At 52.7% G+C, this 17,979-nt stretch overlaps 1 protein-coding gene across 1 annotated transcript in view; it reads left to right on the top strand.

The window, feature by feature from the left end:
• LOC119965573 overlaps positions 1 to 16,835 on the top strand; it is a 185,393-nt gene extending 168,558 nt beyond the window's left edge. The window contains exons 9-11 of the mRNA XM_038796393.1: positions 5,134 to 5,207; positions 6,563 to 6,604; positions 16,803 to 16,835. Of these exons, the coding sequence (XP_038652321.1) occupies positions 5,134 to 5,207; positions 6,563 to 6,604; positions 16,803 to 16,835 (149 nt within the window). The remainder of the gene's footprint in view (positions 1 to 5,133; positions 5,208 to 6,562; positions 6,605 to 16,802) is intronic.
• Positions 16,836 to 17,979: the final 1,144 nt, after the last annotated feature.

Below are 17,979 nucleotides of genomic sequence, written 5' to 3'. Positions count from 1 at the left end.
TGATTCAGTTGTACAGGGCATTGGTGAGACCACATCTGGAGTATTGTGTACAGTGTTGGTCTCCTTATTGAAGGAAAGATGCAAATTTGTTTGAACCAGTTGAGTGAAGGTTTACTAGACTAATACCAGGAATGAGCGGGTTGTCTTATGAGGAAAGGTTAGAGAGGTTGGGTTTGTATCGACTGGAGTAAGAGTGAGAGGAGACTCAATCGAAACCTTTCAGATCCAGAGCAGTCTTGACAGGGTGGCTGTGCAAAGGAATTGTGGGAAAGGTTATCGGCGGTCGTCAAGAGAAAGGTTATCGGGGTCAGCAGAAGAAATGTTCTTGCGGGTCAGCAGGAGAAAGGTTATCGGGGGACGGCAGGGGAAAGGTTATCGGGGTCAGCAGGTGAAAGGTTATCAGGGGTCAGCAGGAGAAAGGCTATCAGGGGTCGACAGGTGAAAGGTTATCGGGGGTCAGCAGGAGAAAGGTTATCGAGGATCTGTAGGAGAAAGGTTATCGGGGTCGGCAGGTGAAATGTTATCGGGGTCGGCAGGTGAAAGATTATCGGGGTCAGTAGGGGAAAGGTTATCGGGAGTCAGCAGGAGAAAGGTTATCGAGTATCGGCAGGAGAAAAGTTATCGGGGTCGGCAGGAGAATGGTTATCGGTAGGAGAAAGGTTATCGGGGTCAGCAGGAGAAAGGTTATCGGGGGTCGGCAGTAGAAAGGTTATCGGGGGTCGGCAGGTGAAAGGTTATCGGGGGTCTGCAGGAGAAAGTTTATCGGGGGTCGGCAGGAATGTGCGGTTGAGGTTACGATCGGAGCAGCCATGATATTATTGAATATTGGAGCAGGCTTGAGGGGCTGAGTGGCCTCCTCTGAATATGCAGGTTGAAATGTTTGTGTTTACACAGGAAGTTTATCCAATTAAAGTAAAATATCTGTAATGTTCTTGTCAGATGGCCTGATTATATGACAAGATCACTTAGACCTGAAGCTACAAACGATTTATTAACATAAATTCTGGGTCACTATATACAAAACAAATGAATAACATTCTGATCATGCACAAGCAACCTCTCTCTTCCAGCTCTCCAGTCAGTCTGAAGTCACCTGACTCTAACATTTACTTATACACTAATGAGACTCCTAGTGGTCAGTCGGTGAATTACAACACAACCATGATATCACCACAATATCCACTCAGGGTGCTTTTTTAAAAGAAGCCACGAGGCTTGGAGTGGTCGGAAAACCACATTATTTAAACTGGTCTCCAAAGCCAGGCCTGCCTGTTTTATTGAGCAGCAATCACACTTGGCCTGAGGTCTCTCAGCGGTTGCTTGTCTCTGCTCTTTACTGGCTTGATGGAGTGCTTTTATTGTGCAATGCAACAGGGTTTAGAGAACACCAAAGTATATAATTGAGTTCACCTGACATAGAACATTGAACAGTGCAGCACAGAACAGGCCCTTCGGCCCTCGATGTTGTGCCGAGCAATGATCACCCCACTCAAACCCACGTATCAATCCTATACCCGTAACCCAACAACCCCCCCTTAACCTTACTTTTTAGGACACTACGGGCAATTTAGCATGGCCAATCCACCTAACCCACACATCTTTGGACTGTGGGAGGAAACCGGAGCACCCGGAGGAAACCCACGCACACACGGGGAGGACGTGCAGACTCCGCACAGACAGTGACCCAGCCGGGAATCGAACCTGGGACCCTGGAGCTGTGAAGCATTTATGCTAACCACCATGCTACCGTGCCCTACAACTTTTAATAGATTTTGGTTATGGGTAACACAAGGGCCCACTCGACAGGTGTGACGCAACAGAGAGCTTCAGTATTTTTAAACAAAATAATGTTTATTCTCTGAATACAGTTAACATTTTATAAACACACATTGAAAATCTTATCAACTACGAACAAAAATACCCCAGCAAAGATACAGTACTCTGTAGTTAACACTTAATAACTTTACTAACAGAATCCATGAGCCAAACTCGCTTTTTCTTCCAAAGAGTAGGTTTGAATTCCTTACAGAAAACAGGTATTACTTTGAAGTTATCAAGTGGTCTGGAGACATTCTGTAGCATGCAGAGAGAGAGAGACCAAAAATACACCATCTTTGTTTGAATGCAGCTCCCAACTGAAAACAAAACCAAAAAACTCAGAGCCACAGCCCAGCTCCACCCACACAATGACATCACTGCAGCTATTTGATAAAACACCTTTATCTTAAAGGGACCCTCACAATACAATTGCTGCCTGCAGATTGGTGTACTTGGTCTCTCGGCATGTCACCGTGTTCTCAGTTTCATCTCTGGCCAAGACAGCACGTTGGGCGTTTTGGTCGGTTTTCTCCCATTGGGTCTGGCAACTACACAGATGTACTAAGCTCCCTGATTGGCCCATGTTAATTCACCTATTTCTCTGTCCTTGTCTGCTTTAGTTTGCTGCATCCTCTCCTGCTGCTGTTCTTTTAGTCTCTTTATCTCCTCCTCTTGTCCCTCCTTTAACTTCCTCACCTCTTCCTCCCTTTCCTCTTTTAGCTTCTTTATTTCTTTCTCCTTTTCCTCCTCCAGCTTTTTCATGTCTTCCTCCTTTTTCTCTTTTAAATTCCTGATCTCTTCCTCCTGTTCTTTCTGGAGGTTTCTCATTTCTTCCTCCTTCTCCTCCTGCAACTGATTTGATTTTCTAATTGCTCACGAACGGTTTTTAAATCCCGTTCAGTTCCTACTAACTGCGCTAAGCAGCAGACGATGGCCATCGCCTTCTTGTATTTGGCTGCTCCCTTTCACTGAGCCTTCGTCAAATCATCCCAGTGCTTCTGTCCTAAGGCTCCGGGACCTGTCTCGGTATTTGAACAAAATTCTGGGGCCACCCTTTGTTCTTTATGTCCTCTCGTATTTTCTCTTCCCGTATGGGACAATTCTCTACCTGAGCGCTATCTCCTGTCATTCTCAAGGACAAGGGGTAGGGAGTGGATCGGACTGCGGGTACGGCTTTGAGACTATGTTCCGGTCCTAATCCCTCCGAGTTCTAATGTTAACTGACTAGTTTACCCTGTCCTCTCAGTAAGTAACACATGCAATTAATACCAATTTCCCGAGAAACATCAGCTATTTGTCCGATACGGAGTACACACCTTTGGGTTTTGCGTTTTAAATAAGATTTCAATATAGACCTTCCACTGGCTTTGATTGACTTGAAGTCCTGTCCATCACGTGGGGCGTCTGCTGTCTTAATTCAGGCTCAGACTAAATTTACAGGAATATTAGATTTTGTTGCAATCGATATCGGAGCCACAAAGTTATTTCTTGTCAATATCCCACCAGAGTCGCCAGTTCTGTTGCTAACGCAGTGTGTCTTTAACCCACTTATGGTGGACAATGACTGCGAGTCAACTTGTTAAATCAAATAGTCTTTATTCACATTCACACACTGCCACAGTTAATCAATCACATCATGAACACAAGTTATTCTAAAGAACAGAAGTACTAAAAGTTCATACTAGACCTTAACTTAACTTCAGAGTGACTAGCAAGTAGCAAACAGATATTGTCCTTTATCTGTGTGCTGCCTCCTGGAATCCTGGATGTTCGGTCCTGGGTCTGGTCTGATGCTCTGTCTCGGCTCTTCTTTCCATTCTGTGCCCTTTTGGATGGTCTCTGGGTCATTGCCAATCAATTGTTCATGGTTCGATCACCCTAACTGGTTAAGTCCAATCAGGGGCTGTCTCACTGATTTCGGGGGTGAGCACTGATCGGCCATGCCTGCAGGTGCTGGGGGCACGTAGGCCTTTCCAAATAAGGAGTGTAGGTGCCGCTGTTTCCGGTAAACAAGCGGGATTGACTGGGCAGTTCTACTGTCCCCGGGATGGCCTGAAGATGGCCTATTTCCTGTGCATTGCGATGTCTAGGCTGCAGCTTTCTCATCAATGTTATTTAAACTGCAGCCAGCTTGTCCTTATACTTGGCCAATTCTCCCAGCATCCTTTGCCATTTTTGGTGGCCATTCAGCCTCACATCTCTCCACCAAGGGTGAAGTTTGGAACGCACTTTGAGAAATCCAATTGATGCGAGATCAATTATTAACTTTAAATCTGAGATGAAGGGTGTGATCGATCAGCCACATCGCGCCCAGCCGGGAGCGTCAGGTGGCCGGTAGATGTCGGCTGAGGCCTCCCTAGGGCTTACCAGCTGCCACTACGCCTCGTGGGATCTACACAAGTCCTGTGAGGTGGCGCGACCAGAATCTCTCCCACAATGTGCAGGTTTAAGTCAGTTTGAAACTGACTTGACAGTCCTCACCCGTGATCTCCCGGCCTCTCAGGATCTACTGGTCTCCCCAGGGAGGCCTTAGCCGGGCACCAATCGGTACTGATTCGGTACAAACGCGGACCAGGTGGAATGCATCCAGCGGGAGGGGGGCCAAGGGCTCCTTGACCATTGGAGATCCCTGGGTGGCCAGGAATAGTGCAGGGTGCCCCCCCCGGCCCTTCCCCTGGAATGTGGGCACCTTGGGACTGACTGATTGGCACCTTATCTCTGCCAAGCTGGCACTGTCAAGGTGCTCGGGTGGCAAAGACAAGCCGGCAGGAGCACTCCCAGGGTGGCCGGGTGGCACTGCCCAGGGTCAGGGCCTGAGTGGGGCCATGCCCATGAAAGGAGGCTGGAGGGGGGTATGAAGGGGGTATGAAGGGTGTGATGCCGGCCTCATCGCTGGGAAACCCATGCGCCAGCGTGGGACTGGAATATCCCGGCGGTGTGACCAGTCGGTAAATCCCACCCTAAATCTGGTTAGATAGCGGTGGGGAACTCACTGACAGAGCCAGGGAGAAACTCCCACCAAAACCCACCACAAATCACACTGAGAAACATTCCGTTAGATCGTGCCTCAGAGATTTTTGTGATCCAATGGATGTGGTGAATAGTCAGAGATATGGAGTTAGGTGACAGATAAACCATGATCTCATTAAATGGGTGGAATGGGCAGAAGGGGCAGAATGGCCTCCTCCTGTTCCCATCAGGCTGATGTTCCAATCATTTTTCTAACCTTTGCTTTCAGAAGTGTTTAACATTCAGGGTAATGTTGTCAACAATATAACACTGGTTTCATGGTGATTTTGACCATTTATTTCACAGCTTCATCAGGGAGAGCTGGTGATCAGAGCCAGGCTGCAGGTGACAGAAACCCTCGTTGGACAGGATCCCGATGGGTGAGATTGGCTGTTTCTTACTGTCTGTCTTTGTGTAACAGCAAAGGGCCCACCGGGGGAGCTGGTGTCAATGTCAGTTTGTGATTTCAGATCCATTTCTTCTGCACACACCAACATTGCATTTTCTCAATGAATACAATCCATGTGATTGGACCATCACTCAGTGACATACAGAGAGAGAGCAGGAGATCTGATCCCAACTATCTCCATATTCCTCGGCAACACTCATTGGGAGGGATTGGGAAAAGGTTGGAAAGACTCATCTGTAATTCTCTCTTCTGGTGGGCAGTGCTGGACCTCTTCGTCTCTCAGGGAACTCTACTGCCACCCACAATGCATCCTCAATATAGGGAAGGCTCTCTCCCTCCCATTGTATCCCAGCGGGAATTGGGAACGTGTGAAAGGGAAATGAGGGCCACATGTGGGCGGCACGGTAGCACAGTGGTTAGCACAATTGCCTCACAGGAAGTCCGGTTCGATTCCTAACTTGGGTCACTGTATGTGTGGAGTCTGCACGTTCTCCCCGAGTCTGCGTGGGTTTCCATCGGGTGCTCCGGTTTCCTCCCACAAGTCCCAAAAGACGTGCTTTTTAGGTGAATTGGACATTCTGAACGGACAGGGTATGTACAGGAGAAATTGTTCCCACTCAAACTTACATCAAGAACTGGAGGGCACACATTCACAATAATGAGCATGTGGTGATATAACCACTGTAGATATGCATACTTGCAGTAGGGGGATGTATGCCTGTACCTGTAATACAGGTTCCTCCGGTAAGCCCCTGCCGGCTAGCTCCGCCCACAGGGAGCTTGTGTATAAATATGTGTGTGAGCCACTGAGATCCTATTCTACAGCTGCCGCAGGAGGAATAGCATCACACAGCAATACAGCCTCGATTGTACATGTCTCGAGTCTTTGTGTGCAATTGTTAGCGCCCCAGAGCAAAAGGAGAAGAAGTGAGCCAGAGGTTGAATGAACTTCCTGTGAGGGTGGTGGAGGGAGGTGAAATCGAGATATTCAAAAGGGAATTGGATTGTTATCTGGAAAGTGAGAATGTGCAAGGTTCCGGGGATAAGGCAGGGGTGTGGGTCTCAGTCTAATGTTCTTCCAGAGGGCCAGTACAGACCTGATGGGCCGAGGGGCCTCTTTCTGCACTGGAAAGATTGTGTGAAAGATTCTGAGTGTAATGTACTTTACCTCCTGCTGAATTCAACTGTGTCAGAAATCGGGCACCGTCATGGAAATATAAACCTTTCCAGACTATAATTCCTGACACATTATAATCAGGTTTTAGTAAATTCTCATTTTCCCAAAATCTACTAAACCCAATCTTCACTATTTACATTTTGTTTCAGAATTTGGAAGATTCTCCAGCAGATTCTGACCCAACGTACACGGTAAATATCTCTCACTGCAACAAACAGGGATATGTCTGGTGATCAACATTCACCACATGATCAAAGTTTCCTCTTTCTGGGATCTGATTGGTCCCAAGTATTGTATTGACGGTGTTGTGTTCTTTGTATTGTTCTTCAGGATGGTGAAGGAAAATCCCAAGGTGTTTTCAACATATGTAAAGAGCAAGAGGGTAGCCAGAGAAAGGGTTGGTCCATTCAATGATATTGGAGGGAATCTATGTATGGAACCAGAGGAAATAGGAAAGTGAAGTGAAGTGAAAGTGAAAATTGCTTATTGTCACGAGTAGGCTTCAAATGAAGTTACTGTGAAAAGCCCCTAGTCGCCACATTTCGGCACCTGTTCGTGGAAGCTGTTACGGGAATGGAACCTTGCTGCTGGCCTGCTTTCAAAGCCAGCGATTTAGTCCTGTGCTAAACAGCCCCAGGAGAGATACTAAATTAATACTTTCCTTCAGTATTCACAAAGAGAAGGATTTGGGGAATGAGAAGTATAGGGTAGAACGTGTAGATATTCTGAGTCATGTTGATATTAATAAAGAGGTGTTGGGCATCTTAAAAAGCATTAAAGTAGAGAAGTCCCCAGGGCCTGATGGGATCTACCCCAGAATACTGAGGGAGGCAAGGGAGCAAATTGCTGGGGCCTTGACAGTAATCCTTGTATATAGGGCAGCATGGTAGCATAGTGGTTAGCACAATTGCTTCACAGCTCCAGGGTCCCAGGTTCGATTCCCAGCGTGGGTCATTGTCTGTGTGGAGTCTGCATGTTCTCCCCGTGTGTGCGTGGGTTTCATCCGGGTGCTCCGGTTTCCTTCCACATTCCAAAAGTGTGCAGGTTAGGCAGTTTGGCCATGCAAAATTTCCCTTAGTCTCAAAAATTGCCCTTAGTGTCGGGTGGGGCTACTGGGTTGTGGGGATGGAGGGGAGGTGTGCAGTTGGGTAGGATGCTCTTTCCAAAAGCCAGTGCAGACTTGATGGGCCGAGTGGCCTCCTTCTGCACTGTAAATTCTATGAAACCCTCATTGGCTACAGGTGAAGTTCCAGAGGACAGGAGAGTAGCCATTGTTTAAGAAGATTAGCAGGGATAATCCAGGAAATTATAGGCCAGTGAGTTTTACGTCAGTGGTTGGGAAATTATTGGAAAAGATTCTTAGAGATAGGATTACTCACATTTGGAAACAAATGGACTTATTAATGATGGACAGCATGGATTTGTGAGGGGGAAGTCATGCCTCACTAATTTGATTGAGTTTTTCGAGGAAGAGACAAAGATGGTAAATGAGGGATAGGCAGTTGATGTTGGATACATGGACTGCAGTAAAGCCTTTGATAAGGTACCTCATGGTCGACTGGTACAAAAGGTGAAGTCACATGGGATCAGAGGAGAGCTGGCAAGTTGGATACAGAACTGATTTGGGTTCAGAAGACGGAGGGTAGCAGTAGAAGGTGTTTTTCTGAATGGAAGGCTGTGACGTGGGGAAAGTTTAGAACAGATGTGCGAGGCAGGTTTTTTACACAGAGGGTGGTAAATATATGGAAAGCGCTGCCTGGGGAGGGGGTGGGAGCAGGTACAATAGCGGCATTTAAGGGGAATCTGGAGAAATATATGAATAGGGTGGGAATGGAAGGATACAAACTCCGTATGTGCATGCAGTTTTAGTTGAGGCAGGTACCATGGTCGGTGCAGGCTTGGAGGGCCGAAGGGCCTGTTCCTGTGCTGTTTTGTTCTTTGTTCTTTGAAGGCTGTGGTGTTGACAAAGAACAGCCAGCCCAAAGATGTGCAGGTTAGGTGGATTGGCCATGCTAAATTGCCCGTAGTGTCCTAAAAAGTAAAGTTAAGGGGGGGTTGTTGGGTTACGGGTATAGGGTAGATACATGGGTTTGAGTAGGGTGATCATTGCTCGGCACAACATCGAGGGCCGAAGGGCCTGTTCTGCGCTGTACTGTTCTATGTTCTATGTTCCATGTTCTATCAATCTAATTTATTACACTACACATAATCAGATTCAAACCTTTGCTGAGGAATTAGAGAAGTAAAGAATACACTACAAGACTAAACTCTGCTATCAGCTAAACTAATCTCACATCTACCACGACTGACTTCCTTCCACACTCTCTCACTCTATCTCTGAAGTCAAGGAGGAATGTGGTATTTATATGGTTGCTCTAAACCTCCATTTTGTGACGAGAGTCGGAACATTCCATTGACCCTTGATATTCATTATAAAATCCACATATTGTGACAATAAAGGCAAGTATACAGAGGCCTTCTTAACCACTGTATCCACCTACACTGCTACATTAAGGGATGGGTGCACATGCACGCCAAAATTCCTCTGAAACTCGGTGCTTCCCAGGGTCCTGCCGTTTACCAAGATCCCTCTCTTATAAGTCCTTCTTCATTCATCAAAGTCCTTCTACCTGGAGATTTATCTACTTTAGAGCCTGCCAGACCATTCAGAACCTCCTCCCTGTCTGGAGTTAACTCTTTAATTCTATTACACTCCTTCTCCCTGATTTCTATACCCACAAGAAAATCCTTCCTGAGATACGGACACCAAAACTGGAGACAATACTCCAGGTATGACCTCACCAATTTCCCATACAATTCCAGTAAAACATCTCTATTCCTGTATTTAAATCCTCTGGCTATGAAGGCCAGCCAACCATTTGCCTTATTTACCGTCATGGAAATATAAACCTTTCCAGACTATAATTCCTGACAATTCATAATCAGGTTTTAGTAAATTCTCATTTTCGCAACAGCTACTAAACCCAATCTTAACTGTTTACATTTTGTTTCAGAATTTGGAAGATTCTCCAGCAGATTCTGACCCAACGTACACGGTAAATATCTCTCACTACAACAAACAGGGATATGTCTGGTGATCAACATTCACCACATGATCAAAGTTTCCTCTTTCGACATATAGTAAAATAAATCCCTTAATGCTCAATCAATTGCACAAAGACTTGAGTTGGGTACAACTGAGGCTTTATTGCTCTAAGATGTGTGGCCTCCCACAGCAGCTGGCGAAACAGCTGCAGCATGGAGGACACACATATTTATACTCCGCCTACTGGGCGGAGCCAGCAGGCAGGGACTACTAACGAACCTGTAGTACAGATCCTGCCATACATCACCTAATAGAGGTGCAACAGTCGTTTACCACAGACACCCCCTGTTAAAATTGATTCCGGCGGGAGTGGTGGAGAACTATGTGCAACAAATGGTTTTGTTTTTACATTTACATTTATAGTCTTTGACAGAGGGAGAAAATGAAATGTCTTTTGAAGTCCAGTGGACCAGTTAGAGGTTTAACCGGTCCGGGGCCTTGATATGCCTCTGGGAGCGACGTAGTGGTGTCGGAGATGCGATGCTGGTCTGATGTCCAGTGCCTCCGGGAGCGTGCCAAAATCTTCTTCATCCTCGGGCGTGGGGCAGGGGACTAAGGATGGTCCTGGGAGGGGTTGCTGCTGGGAGAGCTGGTGGAGGGTAGATTGGTGCAGGGCCGGGGGGTGGGCGGGGTGTGGAACCTGCTGGTGCCAGGTCCCTGAGGCAGACTGTATCCTGGCGGCAGTCGGGGTACGCCACGTAGGCATACTGGGGGTTTGCATAGAGCAATTTCACCCTTTCCACCAACGGGTCCGCCTTGTGGAGTCGGACGTGCCTACGGCTGCTCCGTTCCTGGTTCCTGGAGCTGCAAGCCAAGTCAGGAGCGACACCCCGGATGTGGACTTCCTGGGGAAGGAAAAAGACGTTCATGGGGTGTGTTGTTAGTGATGGTGACCAAATGGAGTGTAGTGCATCAGGGAGGACCTCCTGCCAGCGGGAGGCCGGGAGGTTCCTGGACTGTAGGGCCACTTGGATGGCCCTCCATACTGTCCCATTCTCCATCTCTACCTGTCCGTTTCCCCGGGGGTTGTAGCTTGTCGTTCTGCTGGAGGCGATACCCCTGCTGAGCAGGAACTGACACAGCTCATCACTCATAAAGGAGGATCCCCTGTCACTGTGGATGTAGGCCGGGAAACCGAACAGAGCGAAGATTGTGTTGAGGGCTTTGATGACGGTGGCAGACGTCATAGCGGGGCATGGGATGGCGAAGGGGAATCTGGAGTACTCATCGACCACACTGAAAAAATACGTGTTATGGTCGGTGGAGGGGAGGGGCCCTTTGAAATCCACGCTGAGGCGTTCAAAGGTGCGGGAGGCCTTTACCAGGCATGCACGGCTCGGCCTGTAGAAGTGCGGCTTGCACTCCGCACAGACCTGGCAGTCCCTGGTAATTGTCCGTACCTCCTCGAGGGATTAGGGCAGATTGCGGGTCTTTATGATATTGTCCAACCATGTGACTCCCGGGTGACAAAGGCTGTCGTGCAGGGCCCGGAGTCGGTCTACTTGTGCGCTGGCACATGTACCTCGGGATAGGGCGTCTGGGGGCTCATTGAGCTCACCGGGGCGATACAAAATCTCGTAATTGTAGGTGGCGAGCTCAATACTCCACCTCAAGATCTTATCATTCTTAATCTTGCCTTGCTGTGTGTTATTGAACATGAAGGCTACCAACCGTTGGTCAGTGAGGAGAGTGAATCTCCTGCCGGCCAGGTAATGCCTCCAATGCCGCACAGCTTCAACGATAGCTTGGGCCTCTTTCCTGACGGATGAGTGTCGAATTTCTGAGCCATGAAGCGTGTGGGAAAAGAATGCCACGGGTCTGCCTGCCTGATTGAGGGTGGCAGCCAGGGCAGGGTCTGCCTGCCTGATTGAGGGTGGCAGCCAGGGCAGGGTCTGCCTGCCTGATTGAGGGTGGCAGCCAGGGCAGGGTCTGCCTGCCTGATTGAGGGTGGCAGCCAGGGCAGGGTCTGCCTGCCTGATTGAGGGTGGCAGCCAGGGCAGGGTCTGCCTGCCTGATTGAGGGTGGCAGCCAGGGCAGGGTCTGCCTGCCTGATTGAGGGTGGCAGCCAGGGCAGGGTCTGCCTGCCTGATTGAGGGTGGCAGCCAGGGCAGGGTCTGCCTGCCTGATTGAGGGTGGCAGCCAGGGCAGGGTCTGCCTGCCTGATTGAGGGTGGCGGCCAGGGCAGGGTCTGCCTGCCTGATTGAGGGTGGCGGCCAGGGCAGGGTCTGCCTGCCTGATTGACGGTGGCGGCCACGGCGACGTCTGATGCGTCGCACTCTACTTGAAAGGGCAGTGTCTCGTTTACTGCGTGCATCCTGGCCTTGGCGATACCGGCTCTGATACGGGCGAAGGCCCGTTGTGTCTCGGCCGTCAGGGGAAAATGGGAGGACTGCATGAGTGGGCGGGTCTTGTCCGGATAGTTTGGGACTCACTGAGCGTAGTACGAAAAGAACTCCAGGCAGCGTTTCAGGGCCTTGAGTCGGTGGGGGAGGGGGAGCTCCATGAGGGGGCGCATGCGGTCGGGATCGGGCCCCAGAAATCCGTTCTGGACCACATAGCCGAGTATGGCTAAGCGGGTCGCACTAAACACGCACTTCTCCTTGTAGTAGGTGAGGAGAGTGGCGGTGTGGAGAAATTTGGCAAGGTTGGCATTGTGGCCCTGCTGATCATGGCCACAGATGTTGACATTGTCCAGGTACGGGAAGGTGGCCTGCAAACCGTACTGTCGACCATTCGGTCCATCTCCCTTTGGAAGACCGAGACCCCATTGGTGACGCCGAAGGGAACCCTGAGGAACTGATAGAGGCGGCCATCTGCCTCAAAGGCAGTGTATGGACGGTCCAATTTACGAATGGGGAGCTAGTGGTAGGTGGATTTGAGGTCTTCAGTTGAGAAGACCCGGTACTGTGCAATCTGATTGACCATATCAGACATGCAAGGGAGTGGGTACTCGTCGAGCTGCGTGTACCGATTGATGGTCTGGCTGTAGTCCATGACCATTCTGTGTTTCTCCCCAGTTTTAACTACTACCACTTGGGCTCTCCAGGGGCTGTTGCTGGCCTCGATGATGCCTTCCCGAAGCAGCCGCTGGACCTCGGACCTGATGAAGATCCTGTCCTGGGTGCTGTACCGTCTGCCCCTGGTGGCGACGGGTTGGCAATCTGAGGTTAGATATGCGAAGAGGGAACGTGGATCGACCTTTAGGGTCGCGAGGCCGCACACTGTGAGGGGTGGTAGGGGCCTGCCGAATTTCAGGGTTAGGCTCTGGAGGTTGCACTGGAACTCCAGGCCTCGCAGTAGGGCAGCGTAGAAGTTAGGGAGGATGTAGAGACGGAAGCCGCTGAATTCTACGCCCTGGACCTTTAGTGTGACAGTACAGTAACTGCGGATCGCCACGGAATGGGATCTGGAGGCCAGGGGGATTGGCGGGGTGTACCACGAGGGAGCAGCGCCTTACCGTAACCGGGTGGATGAAGCTCTCCGTGCTCCTGGAGTCCAGCAGGCAAGAGGTCACGTGCCCGTTGACTTTAACGCTGGTCGATGCAGTGACCAGCTTGTGCGGACGAGGCTGCTCGATGGTCACTGAGGCGAGTCGTAGGCAGTCGTCGCTGGTGTCAGATGACGGGGAGCCCGGGGGGCCCCAGTCCTGGAACGCTGGCAGTGCCCATGGGCCGCACGTGTTGCTCGGAGGGGAAGATGGCGGCGCCCGCTGGCCACACTTGGTCTGAGGGAGAGAAGATGGCGGCTCCCACTGGACGCGAATGGTCTGAGGGTCAGAAGATGGCAGCGCCCACTGGCCGCACGTGGTCCGTGGAGGTGAGGATGGCAGCGCCCATTGTCCGTAAACGAGAGGGGTGGGGTTGATAGCTCCGCAGGGGCCTGGCACACCGCGGCAAAGTGCCCCTTCTTGCCACAAGCCTTACAAAGGGCAGCGTGGGCCGGGCACCGTTGGCGGGGGTGTCTCTGCTGGCTGCAAAAAATAACATCGGGGACCCCGGGGTTTGCTGACTGGTGCATGGCGCAGGCGTATTTGCTGGGTAAGGGCCCCGCTGGGTAAGGGCCCCGCTGGGTAAGGCCCCGCTGGGTAAGGGCCCCGCTGGGTAAGGCCCCCGCTGGGTAAGACCCCCGCTGGGTAAGGGCCCCGCTGGGTAAGGCCCCCGCTGGGTAAGGCCCCGCTGGGTAAGGGCCCCGCTGGGTAAGACCCCCGCTGGGTAAGGGCCCTGCTGGGTAAGGGCCCCGCTGGGTAAGGGCCCCGCTGGGTAAGGGCCCCGCTGGGTAAGGGCCCCCGCTGGGTAAGGGCCCCCACTGCGTAAGGGCCCCGCTGGGTCAGGGCCCCGCTGGGTAAGGGCCCCGCTGGGTAAGGGCCCCGCTGGGTAAGGGCCCCCGCTGGGTAAGGGCCCCCACTGCGTAAGGGCCCCGCTGGGTCAGGGCCCCGCTGGGTAAGGGCCCCGCCCCCGCTGGGTAAGGCCCCGGCTGGGTAAGGCCCCGCTGGGTAAGGCCCCCGCTGGGTAAGGGCCCCGCTGGGTAAGGCCCCGCTGGGTAAGGGCCCCGCTGGGTAAGGCCCCCGCTGGGTAAGGCCCCCGCTGGGTAAGGGCCCCGCTGGGTAAGGCCCCGGCTGGGTAAGGGCCCCACTGGGTAAGACCCCGGCTGGGTAAGGGCCCCGCCGGGTAAGGCCCCCGCTGGGTAAGGGCCCCGCCGGGTAAGGCCCCCGCTGGGTAAGGGCCCCGCTGGGTAAGGGCCCCGCCCCCGCTGGGTAAGGCCCCCGCTGGGTAAGGGCCCCGCTGGGTAAGGCCCCGCTGGGTAAGGGCCCCGCTGGGTAAGGGCTCCGCCCCCGCTGGGTAAGGCCCCCGCTGGGTAAGACCCCCGCTGGGTAAGGCCCCCGCTGGGTAAGACCCCCGCTGGGTAAGGGCCCCGCTGGGTAAGGGCCCCGCTGGGTAAGGCCCCCGCTGGGTAAGGGTCCCGCTGGGTAAGGGCCCCGCTGGGTAAGGCCCCACTGGGTAAGGCCCCACCCCGCTAGGTAAGGGCCCCGCTGGGTAAGGCCCCGCTGGGTAAGGCTCCGCAGGGTAAGGCCCCCCCCCCGCTGGGTAAGGTCCCCGCTGGGTAAGGCCCCCGCTGGGTAAGGCCCTCGTTGGGTAAGGGCCCCGCTGGGTAAGGCCCACCGCTGGGTAAGGCCCCCGCTGGGTAGGGCCCCCGCTGGGTCAGTCACCCGCTGGGTAAGGCCACCCCCCCGCTTGGTAAGGTCCCCGCTGGGTAAGGCCCCCGCTGGGTAAGGGCCCCGCTGGGTAAGGGCCCCCGCTGGGTAAGGGCCCCGCTGGGTAAGGGCCCCGCTGGGTAAGGCCCCCGCCGGGTTTGGCCCCCGCTGGGTAAGGCCCCCGCTGGGTAAGGCCCCCGCTGGGTAAGGCCCCCGCTGGGTAAGGGCCCCGCTGGGTAAGGGCCCCCGCTGGGTAAGGGCCCCCCCCGCTGGGTAAGTGCCACCCCCCGCTGTGTAAGGCCCCACTGGGTAAGGCCCCACCGGGTAAGGCCCCCACCGGGTAAGGCCCCCGCTGGGTAAGGGCCCCGCTGTGTAAGGGCCCCCGCTGGGTAAGGGCCCCCCATGCTGGGTAAGGGCCACCCCCCGCTGTGTAAGGCCCCACTGGGTAAGGGCCCACTGGGTAAGGCCCCCTGGGTAAGGCCCCCGCCGGGTAAGGCCCCCGCTGGGTAAGGCCCCCGCCGGGTAAGGCCCCCGCCGGGTAAGGCTCCTGCTGGGTAAGGGCCCCGCTGGGTAAGGGCCCCGCTGGGTAAGGGCCCCGCTGGGTAAGGCCCCCACTGGGTAAGGACCCCGCTGGGTAAGGCCCCTGCTGGGTAAGGGCCCCACTGGGTAAGGGCCCCGCTGGGTAAGGCCCCCTGCTGGGTAAGGGCCCCGCTGGGTAAGGGCCCCGCTGGGTAAGAGCCCCGCTCGGTAAGGCCCCCGCTGGGTAAGGACCCCGCGGCCCCCGATGGGTAAGACCCCCGATGGGTAAGGACCCCCGGCCCCCGCTTGGTAAGGACCCCGCTGGGTAAGGGCCCCGCTGGGTAAGCGCCCCGCTGGGTAAGTCCCCCGCGACCCCCGCTGGGTAAGGGCCCCGCTGGGTAAGGGCCCCGCTGGGTAAGGCCCCCACTGGGTATGGGCCCCGCTGGGTAAGGGCTCCGCTGGGTAAGGCCCCGCTGGGTAAGGCCCCCACTGGGTAAGGCCCCCGCCCCCGGTGGGTAAGGCCCCCGCTGGGTAAGGGCCCCCGCTGGGTAAGGCCCCCGCTGGGTAAGGGCCCCGCTGGGTAAGGCCCCCGCTGGGTAAGGCCCCCGCTGGGGCAGCTATCTGTGGGGCCCACGATGTGTAGGAGGGGTGGGCCGCGTGGCTGGGTGTGTAGGCCTGAACGTTGCACGAGGTGACCGTCATGGAGAACGCCAGTTTCTTGGTCTCCACTAGGACGAGCGTGGGCCCCTCTAACAGTCGCTGGCGTATGAGGTCCGACCCAATCCCTGTAACAAACGCGTCCCACATAAGGAGATTTGAATGTTCAGTGGCCGTAACGGCCTGACAGTCACAATCCCGGATCAGTGGGATTTAAGCGTAATTCTCCTTGAGAAGCGGCATGGCTTCGGCATAGTTCGGCATGTCCAGGATTAGCGGAATGATGCTGGAGTTCAACCTTGAGGGCAGAATCTGTATCTTCTGAGCCTCCAAGACAGGGGTGGATGCGGAGTTGATGTACGCCTCGAACAAGCTAGCCAATGTTGAGAGTCCGTTTTGGCGTCGCTTGAATGTGGATCCAGCTGCAGGCGATCCGGTTTGATATTCCCGTAACAGCCTCCCCGAACAGGCGCCGGAATGTGGTGACTAGGGGCTTTTCACAGTAACTTCATTGAAGCCTACTCGTGACAATAAGCAATTTTCATTTTTCATATGGAGGACCATCTTTCGAAAATCTTAGAGCAATAAATTGATGCAAAGATTTGAGTTGGATACAACTGAGGCTTTATTGCTCTAAGATATGTGGCCTCCCACAGCAGCTGGCAAAATGGCTGCAGCATGGAAAACACACATATTTATACTCCGCCTCCTGGGCGGAGCCAGCAGGCAGGGTCTACTAACGAACCTGTAATACTGGTCCTGCCAGACATCACCTAACAGAGGTTCAACAGTAGTTTACCACACCCCTTTTGCCTATAAACAGGTATCATTAGAATGTAGAACATTTCCAAATAAACCTCTCATTGTGCACGTGTTACACAATCAAAATTTCTAACATGTCTCTATTTTCCCTCAGGCATTACAGCAACCAACTTTGTCTGAACAGTGAGATTAAAGGTATGTTTCTATTACACTGAACAGAGGGTCAGGGAAAGCAGGTGAATTATGTCACTTTTTGTAAAAATGGTGAAACTGGGAAAGCCTGACTCAAAATGGACCCATTTCAGCAACACTGCAGAGAATCGATAGAGATCAGTGAGTCCAGTCTGACAATGGACCATTATTAACCCCGTGTGGTAATATATGCAATGTTGTGTGTATAAAGAACACAGAAAAGTACAGCACAGGAACAGGCCCTTCGGCCCTCCAAACCTGCACGGATCGTGATGCCTGTCTGAACTAAAACCTTCTGCACTTCCGGGGTCCGTATCCCTCTATTCACTGGCTGTGTGGAGTCTGCACATTCTCCCCATGTTTGCGTGGGTTTCCTCCGCGTGCTCCGGTTTCCTGTACCAGCCTCCCCGGACAGGCGCCGGAATGTGGCGACTAGGGGCTTTTCACAGTAACTTCATTGAAGCCTACTCGTGACAATAAGCGATTTTCATTTTTCATTCATTCCTCTCACAGTCCAAAGACGTGCAGGTTAGGTGGATTGGCCATGATAAATTGCCCTTAGTGACCAAAAATGTTTAGGAAGGTTTATTGGGTTACGGGGATAGGGAGGAAATGAGGACTTAAAGGTCGGTGCCGACTCGATGGGCTGAATGGCCTCCTTCTGCACTGTATGTTCTGTTCACATCCTATTCATGTAATTGTCAAGATGCCTCTTAAACGTCGCTATAGTATCTCCTTCCACCACCTCCTTCCACAGAGGCACTCACCACACTCTGTGTAAAAAACCTGCCTCGAACATCTCCTCTAAACTTTGCCCCTCGAACCTATGACCCTGGATAAGTGAATTTTTCACCCTGGGAAAAAGCGTCTCACGATTCACTCTCTCCATGCTACTCATCATTTTATAAATCTCTGTCAGGTCGCCCCTCAGCCTCCGTCATTCCAATGAAAACAATCAGAGTTTATCCACCCTCCCCTCATAACTAATACATAGAAACATAGAAAATAGAAGCAGGAGGAGGCCATTCGGCCCTTCGAGCCTGCTCCCTCATTAACTCTGATCATTGCTGATCATCAAGTTCAATACCCTCCAGACCAGACCTGGTAAATCTCTTCTGTACTCTCTCCAAAGCACCCAC

This window comes from Scyliorhinus canicula, chromosome 1, assembly GCF_902713615.1.
Source record: "Scyliorhinus canicula chromosome 1, sScyCan1.1, whole genome shotgun sequence".
Classification (NCBI taxonomy): domain Eukaryota; kingdom Metazoa; phylum Chordata; class Chondrichthyes; order Carcharhiniformes; family Scyliorhinidae; genus Scyliorhinus; species Scyliorhinus canicula.
Note: the sequence above shows the minus strand (reverse complement) of the source record. Positions and strands in the feature narration are given on the sequence as shown.